At 31.6% G+C, this 19,185-nt stretch overlaps 1 protein-coding gene across 2 annotated transcripts; it reads left to right on the top strand.

The window, feature by feature from the left end:
- Window positions 1-2,928: 2,928 nt before the first annotated feature.
- Window positions 2,929-17,457, top strand: LOC134692935 (uncharacterized). 2 transcript variants are annotated; one of them, XM_063553574.1, is made up of 9 exons: window positions 2,929-3,075; window positions 7,219-7,955; window positions 8,970-9,102; window positions 10,020-10,106; window positions 11,100-11,420; window positions 12,369-12,414; window positions 12,901-12,930; window positions 15,331-15,423; window positions 15,799-17,457. In XM_063553574.1, the coding sequence occupies exons 2-9, from the start codon at window positions 7,272-7,274 to the stop codon at window positions 16,718-16,720; spliced, it is 2,316 nt and encodes a 771-aa protein (XP_063409644.1). In that variant the 5' UTR covers window positions 2,929-3,075; window positions 7,219-7,271; the 3' UTR covers window positions 16,721-17,457. The 2 variants fall into 2 exon arrangements, with proteins under 2 accessions (XP_063409644.1, XP_063409645.1); XM_063553575.1 differs by lacking the exon at window positions 15,331-15,423 and having other exon boundaries at window positions 2,933-3,075.
- Window positions 17,458-19,185: the final 1,728 nt, after the last annotated feature.

Here is a 19,185-nt window from a genome sequence, read left to right as displayed (position 1 = left end):
TAATGTTTTTGTCACGCCTGTTTCCTCATAGACTTAATTATGATTATCATTTTGTTTAAAGCCTCATATATATCAGGCGATAGAAAAGCTGGCTACTTTATATCATGATGTGTACAGCTTATGAGTTAAAATGTCCCTTTAGTATCTTAAGTCTCTCCTTTGGAGATGCCCTGGCCTATGTTCTGATTTATGACATGTCAATGACTCCATTTCAATGGTTCGTAGATTGATTAATATTAAAAAAGTTTGTTTAATATGTGATGTCCTTTGACGTGTCACAAAAGTTGCAGAATTCAAGACGGAGGGGAACCGATGCAAGCGCAATGACATAGTGTTTTCTTCAACACACTTTAATGGTTCAGCAGCTGTTCAATAGAATTTTATATATTTTTGGAATTGAAAGTACTCCGATATTATATTTGGTATATGTGATCATTGCAAGGACTACATGTCCATCATATAGGGTTGACCTCGCCATGGCTTCATTTCATTCACAAGTGAACAAGATTAGAATAAGTGATCATATCCATTTATCAGATTCTATAAGCTGTAGGTCCAATATATCTGGTATATGGAATGATTTTAAGGTGTACATGTCTGTTAGACCCATCCTGTTTCCCATCATGTTTATGGTTCATTGGTTAACGTCAAATTTCTGTAGTTTTGTTCCTGTTATCAGATACTAAAAGACCAACTCTGTTTGGACAATGGAATGATATTGAGATGTACATGTTTGTCTGACAGAGACCATCTTACCTTGACCGCAATTTTATTGTTCATTGGTCGATGTAAAGTTTCAGTAATTTTGTTCTTTTCTAAACTTAGTTGTGCTGCACTGAACAAGGGTGTAATAAGTAAAATTTAAGATTTTTTCTCATTTCAATCTTGAAATCCAATAATGATATCACTCTCAACACCCGTGCAGTTTTTAGTGTTTATCGTATTTCTGGTGTTAAATATAGCATTTGATGAAGAGGTAAGATTGATCTTCCAATAGTAAAAAGACTAAAGTATGGTTCTGTTGTTTTTCAATATTTTTCATTTATTCGGATAAGAAAACAGGGACGAAAGATACGAGAGGGACAGCCAAACTCATAGATTGAAAATTAACTGACAACGCCATGGCTAAAAATAAAAAAAACAAACAGACAAATAATAGTACCGAAGATAGAAAACTAAAGACAAAGCAACACGAACCCCACCAAAAACTAGGGGTAAATAACATCGATGTGGGCGAAATACCATTCTTTGTAAATCTTATTTAACCGTCTTTGTTATTCTGCTGTTGTTTTGCTAATGGTTGCTCTCTGCTCATTTGTCATTTGACTTTTCTGCTAATGTATTTTGTAGCAAATCGGTTCATAATTTGTTATCAATGGAATTCTACATACGACATATTAATAATCAATCGATTTCGAAAGATTCTTGTTCTGGAGAGTGAACACAGGTTTATGTCTTGTTGTCATCATTTAAGCACCATTCATTTTAGATATCTTCCGAGGATTGTGTGGCAATAAGCTTCAACTTACTGTGAGTCTCATTCAACGCTTATCAATGTCTGATTCGCGAGTGCCGTAAGTGAGCATTAGCTCACAGGTCAACATGCTTTTATGTGAATGCCAGATTGGGTCATATGTTGGTCTAGTACGTGAATTCAACGTTTAGTGTTTGCTGTTATAAATTGGCATTTATGCTAAAGGGGCGAAAAATACCAGAGGAACAGTCAAAGTCATAGATAGAAAAAAAACTGACAATGCCATGGCTAAAAAAGAAATAAGTCAAACAAACCAATAAAAGTACATAAGACACAACTTAGAAAACTAAAGACTAAACAACACGAACCCTACAAACTCTTATTCTTTCATTTATCTATCAGATTGCTTACTTTAGTATTTTCTAACTTCTGACAATCTGACAGGTCTTCCTTTACTTTACTAGTAATTATTATGTCAAAACCAAGATGTTAGACCAATGGTATGTAATTTATTTTATACTTGCAAGATACTGCTTTACAGTGCTGTGCAATAAGTGCTCGCCACATACATGCCATACATTGTTTTGCTAAATATTTCATATAACTTCAAATCTTTCCATAATCATGTTGAAGTTATTTATGGTTGGATATTTACAAATCATATCCACAAAATTGTCGGATGTATATTTGTTTAATTTGGTCATAATGTGGTCTTGTGTTGTTTGTGTAGAACATAGATGTTTCTATTGGCATAACAGTCATTTGTTTCAATATTTTTCTTACATCCCCTAATATAACATTATAAAACAAGTGATTGTGATTGGAATCAAACTGGCAGTTTTAAAACAAAGACAGAGAGTGCTTCGTAAGTTAGTATGAGTATTATATTCATAGAACCCACTTTCCAATGTAAAGTCATTGTTTGTAAATCAATTAGATAAGATTATAGAAAAATCTTTTTAAAATAATTGCAATTATAACCTAAATATGAATATTGCAGTGTTTCATATATATATTTTCTCACACAATTCAAAACTTCACTGTAGAAATACGAGTTCTCTCTACCAGTACATACCGTCTGACTCGGATCATTAATCTGATACTAGTACTACCTATGTAGCGGGTTATTTTCGCGGGTGTGAAAGTTAGGGGCAACAAAGTATCCAAAAAATTTGGCGGCGTTTATTTTGGCGGATCCTTCAGAGAGTATCGATCGTTTGGATTAATTTAGGTGGAATTTTATTTTTGCGATTCTCCCTGACCCACCTAAGTAAGCGAAAATATACAACCCGCGAAAATAAACCCGCTATACGGTATTCCCTTTTCTGTTAACAATGTGATTAATCTACAGCTCCAATTAAGCATCCCTGTAAATTAGTTATTGAATATCTGGGAGGAATACTCAATACAGTATAAAGTTAAGTATATTAATACATGCATTAGAACAGCTCTACATAAGATATTTACCGGAATACGGTACGTTTCTTCGCCTATATTGTATATGGTTTCATTAAAGCTTCACTGAACCGTGACATTGGTGGTTATCTTTGGTGACTCGCCATTAGTAAATGTTTGCTGACAATAACTTATTTTGAACTGAGGTGAGAATGTTTTTGTTTTCATACAATATGTGTATTCATTTTTTTCTAAACTTAGTAAGGTAATGTTAATTTCTAAAATCATGATGATCTAGGATCGATAGTACACGTGATACACGTATGAATTACGTTGCGTCGTGTCGTGTAATCTGCATCATCTCCTTCACATATTAATTTTGCATCGTGAACAAGAACAACTATATTTTATACAATATTAGTTCAGTGTAGCTGTTAAAAATTGTAAAAGAGGTCACAGTAAAATTGTAAATATCAGTTAATGCACACTTAAATGAAGTGGCAGCTCGTTCATGTATCATAATTTCTAATATTTATCACTTCATAACACTAAAGGAATTCGAAATATTCCCATGTTTTACGTATTATTGTTTTATACTTTTTGCTTCTAATTATTTATGTTAATAATGTCCAAGATTTCATTATTGAAGATTTTAAAGTCAGATACAAATAACCTTTTCCTTTTTTTCAGACATATAATATGCTTTATAGATAAAAAATAAATAAATTATAGTTAAGGGATAGTTCTTATCAAAAGAAGCTTCATTTTCAATTTTATAGCCTGTTACTAAACTTTGAAGACTTACTTTAGATATTCAATTCTTAAAAGTACTAATAGCTGATCAATTTTATGCCAGTAATGAACATTATATGAATAGGGGAAAACAGTGTTTATAATCAGCATGTTGCTTACAAATGTAAGCACAAACTACTTGGTATTATTTTTGATTTATAAAGTAAAACATTACAAGCCTATATATACTGTATTAATTTCCATTTACGCATTTTAAATGTGTTGTTTTCCTGGTAGTTAAAAATACAATTCAATGTTGACTTAAATTTTGTAGCCAATTTTGTATGAAGTTTCTTTCCTGTATTAAAACTCTTATCGGCTTGTTATGTGTAAATTGATTATGTACATATGTATACATTTCTTTGTTGCTCATGTCCGGTGAAATTTCCTGTTTTACTAGTATATAATGTTTCCGTATTTTTTTTTATATTGACAACAGTTTTGTAAGAGCTTTCTTGTTTTAAAATGTTTTGCCAGTGCTTTGTTATCTATTTACGGAAAACACTATGTATCTGATCAGAAAATGAAAACCAAAAAAGCGAATGTATTATTCAAAGAAAAGCAGAAGATGAATTTTTAATTAATGTTTAGAGATATTTATTAGATTGATGTTGTATATTTTAATCTAATATGATTGAACATTATATGTATTCTTCACAAGGACTTGTTGAAGACAATGTATCAAACAACTGATGGAAATAAAGAAATTTTAAAAAGAAAAAAAACACACTTTAAGTTACCATGTGTATCATTTAATGTTTATCCATGTCTGATTCGCGAGTGCCGTAAGTGAGCATCAGCTCACAGGCCAACATGCTTTTATTTGAAAGCCAGATTCGGTCATATGTTGGTCTAGTAAGTGCATTCAACGTTTAGTGTCGCTTATTCTTTAGTTTTCTATGTTGTGTCATGTGTACTATTGTTTGTATGTTTGTCTTTCTCGTTTTTAGTCATGGCGTTGTAAGTTTATTTTCGATTTATGAGTTTGAATGTCGCTCTGGTATCTTTCGTCCCTCTTTTAGTGCTTGCCGTTATCAATTGGAAGTAATGCAACTCTTATTCCTTTATTGATTTAATTTTAACACTTACAATCATGCAAGTTTTCCATCAAGACCAAGAAGTTAGACCAATTGTATGCAATTCATTTTAATCTTGCAAGATAATTATTTACAGTGTTGTGCAATAGCTGCCCGTAATTATTATGTCAAAACCAAGATGTTAGATACTGCTTTACAGTGCTGTGCAATAAATGCTCGCCACATACATGCAATACATTGTTTTGATAAATATTTCATATAACTTCAAATCTTTCCTAAATCATGTTGAGGTCATTTATGTTTGGATATTACAAACAGTGGCCACAGAATTGTCGGATGTATATTTGTTTAATTGGGTCATAATTTTGTCTTCGTTTGTTTTTGTAGAACATAGATTTTTCTATCGGCATCACAGGCATTTGTCTCCTTGTATAACTTCATATAAAATAATATAACAAGTCTCTGTGATTGCAATTGATTTCCTTTTTTCAACTGGCAATTTCAAAGCAAAGACCGAGAGTGCTTCTAAAGTCACATGTATATTCATATCACAAACTTTCCAATGTAAATTCATGGTTTTTAAATAAATCACACAAGATTATAGAAAATCATTTTGAAAAATGCAATTAACCTTAAGCTTGTCATGAATATTTTAGTGTTTCATTTATTTTATTCTGTTGATGAATTGCAAAAGTATTATCTTCTTACACAATCCAACACTTCACTGTAACATGTGTAAGGAAGTTGTAATCTCTCTACCTGTACTGTCCTACTAAGATTATTACCTTTATAATATATGTTATAATGTAGGACTTTATTAAACACTTTAGTGAGCTCTTAGGTCTTCCGGTACTTCAACTATAGGTTACAATACACCATTAGATTTTATGGGCGCAGCCATTTTATGAGCATAACATGGTATTCAGAATTAAGAGTATGGCTTATCCTGATTGGTCGATATGTGCGCCCGTTCTTTTTTATTTTAGAGACTTCGTGCACTCTGCTTTATACACAAGGCAAAATAAAAATTATTCCGCAGCCCTGAAGGCACTGAGATGACTTTTCAACGCTAGGACAAGACACGTATTTTTAAGGGCAAAATTGATAGGCATGGGAGATAAGTACAAAATACGCTAAGAAAAGCAACGCGAACCTATATTTTTGGGACCAAAAAATACTGTCCTAATAACCTTTCTTTGATTCTAGCAAGGTTTCGTTAAAAAAATCAACTTTCTAAAGTCTGTATCTCGAAAAAGGCTACCATTGTCGCCTATGGGGAAATTAATTGTTTATTTCAATCTATGTACTTCCACATACTTAGGTAAAATGGCGTCTTCAGATAGACAACTATCATATTAAGAGGAAACAGAGATATGCAATCATTTATCCGTCTAATTTTGTTTTGTGCAGAATGACAGTTTTATTTTTTCAACCCCGCCAAATAGAAAGAGTTTTTAATTTCGAAAACAGTGACGTTTAATATTATCTCAACGTACTTAGTTAACACAGGTACATGACTATACTTGTATTGTAGCATCATTCGCTCAATGATAAAAAAATATCGGTTACACGATACAAGGAACCAAGAATACCATCCGGCTTTAAACAATAGTCACAAAAGAGAGGATTGTTAGTTAAAAAATAAAATATAAGTAGCTTATATATAGCGCCTCTATTACTGCCAGTGTACAAGCATGTGACCCGAAATCATCGATCCACCACTTAACTTTGTAAACAATACACATGTACATTGTAGTTGTTTAACTGAAAGCTTGTTTATTTTATTTATTTTATTTATTGTGTTTATGTGATATTGAGTGATTTTGTTTTGCTTTGCCCTGCATTGTAGGTTTTGAATATTTGAATTTACACACACTTATAAAACTTATAGAGAACTTTAAAAGGCTCCGACACGACAAAATAAAAAAGAAATCAAATGAAAAAGAAAACAACAGCCTAACTAGTTACAGAGCATCATTAGAATGTGTTTTTTTTTTATAATACACAAAACAACAAACGACAATCGCTTAATTACAGGGTTCAACATGTATAGGTGCGCTCAACACTGCTCTTACATGGAAAACTGGTGACAGAGTAATGTAGCAATCTATTGGACTGATCACATCAAATTTGACAGTTAATATGTTATGAGACAAGGTCATCGAGAGAGGCACCGGAAGCTTCTATAAAATAAATTCAGGAAATACGGTAAGGGATCAGGTAAGACAACTGTCCGGCAACAGCAAACGGGAATATATAGAACTATAGATATCGTAATGCCCATAATATGAAAACAATCAAACCCGTATGAAGTCAGCGATTAAATGAAATCGACTTGACAAACTGTTTTACAATTCAAATAAAAATATCAACAGCTTGATTTACCAAAAACAATATAATAGAAAGAAAAAAATCGACTGATTAACAGATTCCTGACATAAAGCATGTCTACATTATAACCAGATTTAAAGTATCCAATGAAATGATCTAATATATAAGGTGAGATATATTATTTTATAGGTATACATTTGCTCATTCAATGACTTGTTTGGTTTCAAATTTACTGTTGGAACATGAGTACAATTACAGAACGCAATTACTTGCGATTGCAGTTATTTTCAATCGATTTATCCACTGAAGTTGTTAGAGATTATGCAAAACACAATTTGCTAGGAACAAATTCGACATTCAAATCTTTTCTTCAAGCCAACCAGCACAATATTTATCATATATGGTCACCTGACATTTGCTGTTGTAAATGTATTGTTGGTGGTCCGGGAAGAGGCATACAGGGTAGATTTTCTCAAGGACAGTTCGAAAAATTGTATGATATAAGTGGAACTATTAATCTAAGACATAAAAAACGAAATAGAAATGGCAAAATTGTAGAGACATGCTGTTGCAATATAATTGCTGTAAAAGAATGTTCATTAGATGACATTGACATAAGCACCGTCTGTCCATTATTGTTAAAGTTTGGTAATCCGTCGGCGCAAAATATTAATTGGATAACAGAAATTAAAGCAGTTAGAAACACGCTATGCCATGCCGCAGCCACTAACGTTTTTGATGATATAACGTTTCATGATTTATGGAGAAGACTTGAAACAGCAGTTTGTGGTATTGCAACAAACACACAGTCAAGTGGCTGGGTAATAAATATGCTAAAGACAAAAATAAATCAAATGAAAGCTGAAGATCCAAGTACAGAACAGATACATACTTTGAATGATCAACTTAGGTTGGAAATGGAACAGGTATGCCAATAGTATCATTTAGGGCGTTTGATATTGCAATAATTTAGCACAGAACACACACTTCAAGAAACAGACGATATGTGTCGTAACGGTAAAGATATAAATTGATAATGCAAGTTAATGACAGTTAGCCTACATTGAATAACATGTAGAATCATTAAGTAAATTGCTCCATACAACTTTCAGTAAAAAAAAATTGATATCAATATATAATTTAGACTTTCGATTATTTTTTTAATCTTCATACTAATGTTGTGTAGTTCCAGCTGCTAAAGAAAACATTGCTATTGAATGCAACTATTTTCCTAACAATCGCATTTGCAGCCATTTTATATATTGACACCACTATCTTTAGTTATATATTAACAGACAGGGATAGATTTGTCCTTTGCCATTGTAGGCGAATAATGAAAATTAAGGTTTCGGGTTTCTCTTTACTGCGATATTTGCTTGAATTTGGTTTCATTGTTAACGTTGAAATGACATGGAAAAATAAATGTCATTCATTATGACAACCATCGTCCGATCAATAGAATCCAAATATGAAATATTCACCTAACCTACATTATTTGCTAGACAAGTAGATACAAAGGAAACCGGAATCGTGACAGCAGGCGTGTATTGTAGGCTCCAGGACAAACACCAAAACATATCTTCCTCGAGTAGTCACCATTACACTGTACTATACGCATTTATTTTTATGATTAATTTTGTCACACATTTTCCGACAACTGAAAACGAATAATATAATCAAGGCTTTTTAAAAGCTATCATACACATCATACGTCTTCAAATCTAGTACGAGCCGATTTGATTTCTCAATCAAAACTTTCGCAATAAGCTGTTGCAAGTGTATTTGGAACACATTGTTGTATACTAGTACATACACAATAGTATTCCAAAAATTCAAGGTTTTGTTAACAGTTAGTTTATAAATATGATATTGTTTAATATTTTAGTTGACTTTTAAAGTGGATAACTACACAATTAATTAATTGCAAACTACTTTTCCAGATCAGAGAACAATCTGTTGTCACTTCGGATAGCCTGGAACATGCTGTGTTTGTACAATCAGAAACCAATACGGGGTTACAGAATCAAATAAGTGAAATGACACAATGCATGAATACAGTTATTTCTAAATTAGGTAAAAAGTTATCAAAAGTACCAGGATTACAATTTTATACGCCAGACGCGCGTTTCGTCTACATAAGACTCATCAGTGACGCTCATATCAAAATAGTTAAAAAGCCAAATAAATACAAAGTTGTAGAGCATTGAGGACCCAAAATTCCAAAAAGTTGTGCCAAATACGGCTAAGGTAATCTACTCCTGGGGTAAGAAAATCCTTAGTTTTTAGAAAAATTCTAAGTTTTGTAAACAGAAAATTTAAAAAAATGACCACATATACTATCATTTAAATCTGTGTTAATTAAGACCTAAGCATGTTTTCTGTTTGCGATTAATGAAGCTACTCGGTGTGCGTAAAGAAGGAGAAATGGCAAAACATACGTATTTTATTTTTGCAAATTCGTCCCTGCCAAAAGTACATTCCGAATCTTATCAAAGTTCTTAAAGTTATTTATTTAAAAACAATGGTTTCGTATTGATTTATTGTCATACATGGCAACATTGATAAATGCTACAAAAGAAATATGGAATAGATTGTAACTTTGTGACCCCCTTGGATTCTCACTGACTAATGATGAAAAATTGAAAAATTCTAAGAAATGAATATGTACATCAGAGTCAAAGAAGATATCATAAGTTCGATTAGAACTAAAACAAGGATTTCATACAAAGATGCAAATATTCCACTCAGTTTCAAAAGAACCAAAAACAAGACACCACATTTTATCTGCGCTTTAAATTGGATTATACGGCTATCAGATCTTGGTAATTTCAATATTTAAAACCCCATCGCCTCGTACATGGGAAAATTAAATATTTGGACGATTTTTATTTATCTGATGAATAAAATGGGTCTTTTCTTGTACATAACACGCGAACAACCCTCTCTATTCAGAATAAGACGTTTTATTTTGGTTTATATTTGCTTTTCAGATGAACTGGCATTGAATTTTAAATATGGAAGAAGCAAGATAAACGTAGTAGGAGAGATACCGGAAGCTTGTGAAAGTTACAGAAAAGGTAAATGTGCCAATTCAAAAATTATTTAGCCTTTTTTTTTTACAAGCAATGGTGTACATATTGAAAAGTAATCTCGTTATTTGCATGCTATCTCAATTTATAAGATTGATTCTGTATATCTAACACTTGGGTTCGTATAGTCCAGTCTGTAGTTTTGGTTAATATGTTGTTTTTGGTACCGTTTATCTGTTGCTCGTTTTCTTTTAAGCCATGTCTTGTCTTGTCTTGTATGAATATCCTGCCTTTGAAAGGCACACCTTTGGTTTCAGAGTAGAATACATTGGTGTATATAACACCCACAAATGTTTCTCACACTTTTTAAAATCTAAAACAAAAATAATTTAGACTTTAAATAATCACGCCTTTGACTGAGTGGTTGCAAGTTACCCTTTCTTTTTATTCGTCGTTAATGTTAATAATAGTGTATTACGTCTAATATGCAACGCAAAGCAAAGTTTTCTACTAATGTACTCTACAAGATGAAGAAAGTCTGTACATCCACATTTACATTGACAATTACAGAGCAAGGCACTAGCATCCAATATTAGTTGTGTACTAATCTCTAGCTTTTCTAATGATCTACATTTAACGCAGAGCTCGCTATTTTTAAGAATGTGCGAAAGTTCAAGTATGTGATGATTTCTAGCAGAAGCTAAGGCAGGACCATGTCGTTGTTTGTTTATTTTCGACCTTTGAGTTCGAATGTCCCGTTGGTATCTTTCGCCTTTTGTTTAAGAATGCACATACCTTATATAAAAAATTACCTAAATTAAACCCTTTATGACGACATATGATTGAGATCTGTTTTGAGTAACACAATAGTGTGCCTTAGTTGTACAGGAATTGATTATCATACAGTTGTACTTGCGTTTAGTCTGTATCGGTAGTATGTCTTGCCATGGTGTTGCTTTTTGTCGACCTATGATGTGTTATTACCTATATGATGCATTCATTATTGCAAATTCTACTTCAGCATAATTTTACTTATTTCAGGGAACACGTTTCAACTAATATTGACAGTAGATGCAAAGAATATTGATTTGAATGATGTTGTTAGCAAGATAAGTGATGCAATTCCAAAAATCAATGAAACGAATGAACGTATCAATATATTAGGCGTCCGTCTAGGCAGTATAGTTATAGAAGCATGCTTCAAAGAACTGACAGTTTTAAACAGTATGGATGGATTGAAAGATTCTCTGCAAGAATTTTTGAAAGTTATTTTCAAAGAATGCGGATTGCGGTACAAAAAAGCTAAGATTGATGTGAAAATGTCATTTTCTCAAAGTGACAGATGCCCGGATGATGTAAATTGTAAGTTGTTTACCAAAAAGATTTTGATTTAAAAGTTATAATTTATTAAGGAAGTAAGCTACTCAGTTTCAAAATAACAAGCTTTTCATTACACTTGAAGATAAAGAAAGGGTATTCATAGAGGATAAATATATGTCTGTGTGCTTGTTTTCGAGATATAAGCCATTTAAATTTTAGCGGGAAAATTTTCTCTCTTGATTTTTCATAGCGTTATCATTGACAGGTTTAAGTTCTCAAAAACTGTAAGATAATTACAAAGGTTTTATGAGAATTTTGCAGATAAATACACATGTAAACGATTTATAAAAAGACAAATGGGGGTTAGTGGGCAATTTTTGTAAGGCATTCAAATGGATAAAACAAAGGATTTAAAAATCTGACAAAACTTCTAAAACATGCCAAGCGATATTCCTTAACGATTAATTTATCACATCGTTCATTCTATTTATAAGCTATATTCAGTCAGCAATCCGAGTTGTACCTCTGGCGATAATCAGAGACAAACATTTTTATACATTTTCTAGTGATAAATTCGTCCTGATAAACAAAAGCTATAAGGCAATTTTCTGAACACCAAAACCAAAGTTTGCACTATGTGTTTATGTCTGCTTTATAAGTCAACCTTTGATAAACTCCAATTAATATATGAATCATTAGCTTTTTAAACGTGTACATTTCAAGATAAAGAGGCGCTTCAATTGGTGTCATAGGCCTTAATAATAAAGTAGTTCATGAATTTGTATTATAATGCAGAATATAACTGTAATGCATTTGATATAGTTATTTTAAACGAATAATTAACTATTTTAAAAAGAAGATTAATTGTGATGTAAGCTGTTAATTTTTTTTAAATTTCATTCACGTATAGAACTTTTTATGTAACGAAAAAACAATATGAGAAGATGGATTTCATGAATTTTTTTTTATGAGAAACTCAATCTTTTTCAGTTACTAGAAAAAGAAAAAGTGATTTTTCAAAAGACGAGAATGAGAGGTATTTAAATATTAACATAAAATATTGTGCAATTATAATTTGGAAAGCTAATGTCTTACATTTATATTTACTGAACCATATGTGTGTTTAATTTCTCACAATAAGTAAGAAATCAACGAACAAAATATACAAGGATATTGGTTATTAGATCTATATTATAAAAGACGGGGGAAATAATAACCCTTGTATCGGCCACGTTGTTCGGCAATATTGTACATATATAGCAAATAAATATCATAACTCATAATCTTATATTCATAATTCATTATTTCAATTATTAATTGTAATCTTGTTGGAGTTTAGTATGTTTGTGATTTTACTTTCTGCTTATAATTCAATTATTCAACTTTTTTTTGGTTTTTATTTGTTAAAGCATATGATTACATGCGCTTCATTATTGAAGCCCGATATATATGCATTTGTGTAAGGTTAACTCTATTAACAGTATTGCTTTTAAAAAGCAGACTTTTTTTATTTTTGTTTCAGATCGTCAAAAGCAAGAAAATCCCTGCAAAGGTAAATTGATAACATAATTAACAAATTCATTACAACATCGCTCTTACTTAAAGATGTGAGTATTTATATATATATAGTTTTTATCCGACGCAACCATAGGTTTGAACGTTGTTTTCAATTTAGACTTGTTTATATTTATTTCGTTTGTGCTTGTGCTATATTTTCCCTCCGATTTATATTACCGTTCACCCTATTTTGACTTTTTTAAATTCATGAGTCTATCCTTAATTGAGGTAAATTAAAATGCCTTCTTAATATCTTTTCGATCCCTAACATCACTGAAGAGACATTAATTGTCGAAATACTGATATGGTATAAAACACTTAGCACCTCATGTTGTGGTTCACCATCTTTGCCGCAAGTTTTTTGTTTTCTACTTCGTATAGAATTAATTTGGATCCATTTTATTACACCTTATGATCAATTTATTTGGCAATCGCCAAGGGCGGTAAGCAGGGTTTTAGAACATCAGTTCTTTGACCTGTTAGTCAAATGCGTTTTGTCAAAATATGTTTTTTACTCTTTTAGTGATTTTTCTTAATATTTTTTTGAAAAACTAAGGATTTTCTTATTCCAGTTCATCTTGCGAGTGTTTTTTGCTTAAAAATAGGGGGGGGGGGCGTTTTGGTCAAATAATTTGTTTATAGAGCCACCTAAAAAATATCTTTTATTCAAAATCGAGTGTTGAATTTCATGATTTTTTTTTATCAAAGTTAAATATTAGTAATAAATCCTTATTTTATTCTCAAGAAATAATAGAACAAGAAACAAATGTAAAGATCTATAATATGAATGTCTGTTTGAGATCCATTTCATAAATTAAATAAGACAAAATTTATCAAGTACATTTTAAATTGTAGTGGCATGGTCAGTCAACAGATATTAAGTTGCATGTCTGATTACAGCTTACCCAGTAATTTTCCATATGACAGTTGCGATTACCCTGAGGTGTGGAATACCTTAATTGCATGGGGAACTTCCTGTTAACGTGTAATACTTAATATATATTCAAACAGATGATATTATACAAATCCTTGGTTAAAGCAAGGATTGGTAAAGTAAGACTATATAAATTCTTGGAAGAAATAGGATACCATCATTCTTTGCTATTTATAAAAACCATATTTTGATACAATAATTATTTACCATATTTACATTTAATATTATGGATGTAGAATTTTAATCAGTTAGCAATTATTTAAGAGATTTAGGAATTAATATTTGTAATAATTTAAAAACCCACATTTGAATTGTGTTATATCAACATACCCACAATTGTACTGTTAATACTTATATAATTGTTCTTGAAAAACTGGTCATTATCGTGATATATGGACTGCCCACAGGACAGTGGTATTGACTAAGATAGTGATAATGACTGAACCGCAGGCGAGGTCATTATCGCTGTCGCAGTCAATACCACTGTCCTACGGGCAGTCCATGTATCACGATAATGACCAGTTTTTCAAGAACTATTATGTTTATTTCATTGAGAAACCATGTTTTGGAAAATTCTCATAAATTAAAAAGGCCTAAAGCGAACTCGAATAGTTGTACGATTTCTATAGCAAAGAGTGACGACCAGTCGTAGTAAAACTGCCATTCATTTTAGTATTTAAATTCTTAATTAAGTTTTCTTTAATTTTACCGTTAACGAAAAAATGTAATAAACAATTCAACAACTTAAATATAATATTAAAAACAGGAACATGTTTTATAAAAGGTACATCTTTCTAAACAGAGAAACCACGCCCCACCGGTCATTAATAGAGAAACCACGCCCCAACAGTCATTATCAAACGGAAACCACGCCCCAACGGTCAATATCAGACGTAAACCACGCCCCATCGGTCCATATCATGTAAAAGTTCATTTACGACCGGTTTTCTGGTCCGTATTGTTCTGTTAATGACCGATGGAATTTATTACTGAAGATTAATGAATGTCATGTGACCCCTTTTTATCCAATAAGAGAAACTTATTCTCAACCGATATGAAATAATTAAGATTTCATAGCCATATTTGTATTTGTTAAAATATTTATATACCAAAATTTTCAATTATTTTACATGCCCAATTTTTATTTTTGTTGTAACAAGTGTAACTTGAAATTTAAGACACAATTCAAAATGTTCAGAATATGTCAAGCCATACTGAGAAAAAATAAGACTGCCGAGAATATGTCAAGAAATTTAAAGACAGTATTCAAATTTAAAGAATTTGTCAAGACATCTTAAGACCATACTCAGAATGTCGAGAATTTGTCGAGTAAATGTCATACAAATTTGATATCAATGAGAATTTGTCAAGAAAAATTTAGACACAAGTCATAGTTTTGAAGCAATCATTCATGCAAATTAAGACAAAAACTGGTCTTTTCAAACTTTTACACTTTTGTAGTGATGATTTGTCGTTTCGGAATGACGGAATGCAGGTCAAGGATAAAACAGTTTGTCCAAATCAAGTCGACGGTGCCATAAACATTACAAAAAAGTATTTATACCAAATTTGATTGATTAGAACATAAACATTATTATAAACAAATAGCAATTTATCTCGGTGATATTTTTACTGTCAAAGATTATACATTTATGTAGAACTTGGAAGAATAAATTGAAAATAAGGAACATACATTTATGTGTAATTGTAATTGTCTCTAAATTTAGTTATAAAACATAACAGTAAATTTCCAGATAAGTTAAGAATCGACTTTATTTCAAATGTTCAAATGGCTATAAATATTGACAGCATCATTTTAATTTTTGGTTTCTTGTTTTATGTTCAGACTTAAATGGCTTTGTATCATTTACATGACAGTGTCTAAGGGATTATCTCAATTTGTCAATACATCTGTTGTGTTTTTCGTAGGTATCATGAAGGCAACGAGGTTGATAGTTTTGAAAAGCAGATTCAAGAAGTAGTTATAACTCATTTTGAAAAAGGGACTGCGACTCTTGGTCTTGTATCGAAAACTTTACTCATGAATAAGGCGGACTGGCATATACTTAATTCACTGGAAGAAAACACAACTATATCATCAACTGTATATAATGTTAACGAAGCTCAAAACTCTTTTGTGAATGCTGTTGAAAAATCCGCCGTTTTTTATGAGTCAATTAGAAATTCTTTAGGACAAATTTATTTAAAACATAATTCTTTGTTGTCAGAGTATTTTTTGATAAAACAGCAGTTATATGATAAAAGGGCATTCCTAGATAAATATGAAACATCCATTACAAATGCTAACCAGGAACTCAAAGCAACCAACATAAGACTTAACGAGGCTCAAATTCAACATCAGCGCCATTTAGATAAAACGAAAAAAGGTGTATTTGGGGATAGACTTCCAATTTTTGACTTCATAATTGATACAGTTTCAGGCCTTAATAGGACTGTAGCAAACGCACAGTATAAGTGTGCTAGTTTAGAAAAAAACATAATCGAAGCCAACACAACAGTTCAAGAACTCAAAAGGGAGCGTGATAGCTTTGAGTTAGATGTTAACCGTCTAACGTTTACCAAGTCAGAACTTGAAACTAGTATTGACAAAGAACACATGAAAATAGAAAATCTAGAGAACATAAGAGAATACTTAACAAAAGTTGACCAAATACTTTCAAGTTGCAGTGAGCGATGCGTTCACCTGTTGGAGCAAATAAAAAGTAAAAGTGAAATAAAAGCTCTCATAGAAACGGTTGAACAATATGAATGTGATCTAAGGTCTTTTTCTGGATTAGAAACATTTGAAAAATACAAACAAAATAATCCGACAAAAGCAAATAGTAAATAGATTATCATCGCGGCACGTATTAAATGATAATTTATTGTTTTCTCGATAAAGTGTTTGATTTGTTGCACCGAAGAGTATAGTGGTACATAAGTATAGTAATTAAATAGTCGATTATATCTGTGTATATCAATTTATTTCTTATTACCAGTTGTCAAAATTAAATTCCATGAACTATAAGACTGACATTAAAAGTCTCACTGGAGAATCATATAAAAAAAAATTAATTTAAAGTCTACAGAATTATACAATACAGTGAAACATATCCTCTTCCGAGCTAATAAAGCCGACGAGGAAGAAGATTTCAGAAGCTTAACATGACATTTTAGATAAACTCAATTGGAAATTTGCGGCAGAATTTGCAGGCAAGCAACAACAAATAACAAGTAAGTTCACAGAGGAGTAGACTTTAAAGTGGCATTTTTATCAGCAGATACCATGTGAAAATCAGTTTAAGTTCAGAATCAAGTTGAATGAGACCCTGAATAAAGTTTATGAATTGATGATTACAAGCACAGGTACCTGTCTCAGAATTATTTTCCTATATACCTTAATATGACACGTTAAGCAACAGATAATAAGAAAGGCATCAAACCTATCGCCTAATGCACATGAAAAATACTATGCAATTAGCAGGATTAGCTAGATTGCCAACATACATAGGTTGGTGTATGAGTTTTGAATATCAAGTTATGTATTTTACTAATGTATTATTTATAAAGAGAAATAAAAGATCTTAACGTGCATTTAATGTTAATAAAGCACAGATATATACTGTCTTTTATTCAGCCGTGGTGGATCTATGTGATTTGGCGATGGTGCAGAGTATGAATTGAAAACATAAATTGACACTAATTTAGAGTTTCTATCTTTATACCTCTTTGTTGTCATCAACTTCTAGCATGTTATTTGCACTTAAATTAAGATAAGATTGGTCGTGGAACCCTTTTATTTCCAATAAACACTTGCAAGATTCAAAAATCAATGTTTATTAGGAAAACACCCAGGCACATTTACAATGTGTTACAAGAAGTTATTATTGTTAACAAGCATATATTCAATATGACAGAAATGAACATGTGATTAACAAATTAATACAAACAAATTTTAAAGAAGAGAAGACAGTTTTCTGATAAACACTGACAATTTCTTATATAATTCAATATTGCAAAGTGACAAAAGACCTTCCATTTTTAAAATGAACATTGCATGTAGTTCCTTTGCAAATCAACATGTATACTAATTATACTCATCATTGTAGTAGGCTGTTTGCAGTTTATTCAACTTTGAACATCTTTGTGCAGGTCTGCAATCCATATAAAAATCAGTATATGTGGTATGATTGCCAACGAGACAACTATCCACAGAGGTTCAAATTACGAAGTACATATAGGCTACTATACAGCCTTCAAAAATGAGGAAAAAATAGTCCAGACATATTAAACCCTTCCGGAGCATCTGCGATCACCCCTTTTTTCTGGTGGGGTTCGTGTTGCTTATTCTTTATTTATCTTTATGTTGTGTCATGTTTTCTATTGTTTGTTTGTTTGTTTTCTTTCATTTTTTAGCCAGACGTTTTCAAAACGTGATTAACAACTTATAAACAACAAGTTGGGACCTCCCTCCCCCCACCAATAAAAGAAAAAAAATCTCAAGAAGATTCACAATTCCACTAAGAAACAGGTTTGGAACATCCCTCCACCCCCTAAAAGAATTTGCGGTTTTAAGAAAAGGAAAAAATGTAGCCTTTTTAACTTATAAAGAGGGTGAGGGGTGCATGTTTCATTTCCATTGGAACAACACTTCTAAAAGATGATTCGACTTTTTCAATGAATAATGAATATTGAAGTGTATCTCATGAATCTTAGAACAGACTATTGAATTTAATCGGTACATCTGTACATCTTTTCTCAGGGGTCAGCTGGGAGTTTCTTACTCCATTAAAAACCAATTGATGTCCTTCGGGTGTTGTCTGCTCTTTGATTGGGTTGTTGTTTCTTTGACATACACATGTATTCCCAGTTTCCATTCTAAATTTTATGTATTGCAATATTCCAAATTGGAGACATTGGGGAACAGACTCAATAGTATGTATTCCAAAATGTGGACAAACCCAAAATGTGGACAAACCTTACATCAAATGTTCCCTCAGTACTTGAATGACTTTAGTGGATGAGAATATATTAAAAAAAAATAGTGGGGATGTACTCCAATGGCAGTCTTTCCTGTTAAAATGTATTGTGTAGAACATAATATAAATTTGTACATGAACCATTTTAGGACAATATGTATATACTGTCCTTTATATTTATTTCATTTTGACATCGCAAAATATAACGAAAACGGTAACTATTGGTAAATTGAGTTCTTTTTTGCAAAAAAAAAAACCACTTTAACTCAGCTTTGAATGCAAATGACCCCTAATTAGCTAACAGATATAAGTATAAAGACTAGTCCATGAGGATACT

This window comes from Mytilus trossulus, chromosome 12, assembly GCF_036588685.1.
Source record: "Mytilus trossulus isolate FHL-02 chromosome 12, PNRI_Mtr1.1.1.hap1, whole genome shotgun sequence".
Taxonomy (NCBI): domain Eukaryota; kingdom Metazoa; phylum Mollusca; class Bivalvia; order Mytilida; family Mytilidae; genus Mytilus; species Mytilus trossulus.
The sequence above is the reverse complement of the archived record's forward strand: the minus strand, read 5'-3'. Positions and strand labels throughout refer to the sequence as shown.

What these genes read in the sequence shown, in the direction of transcription:
- LOC134692935 (XM_063553574.1), top strand. Translation starts at nt 7,272, where the DNA reads ATGAGTACAATTACAGAACGCAATTACTTGCGATTGCAGTTATTTTCA. An exon ending in TTAGGTTGGAAATGGAACAG is followed by an intron (nt 7,956 to 8,969) that starts GTATGCCAATAG and finishes CTACTTTTCCAG; the next exon opens with ATCAGAGAACAATCTGTTGT. An exon ending in GCAAGAAAATCCCTGCAAAG is followed by an intron (nt 12,931 to 15,330) that starts GTAAATTGATAA and finishes ACACTTTTGTAG; the next exon opens with TGATGATTTGTCGTTTCGGA.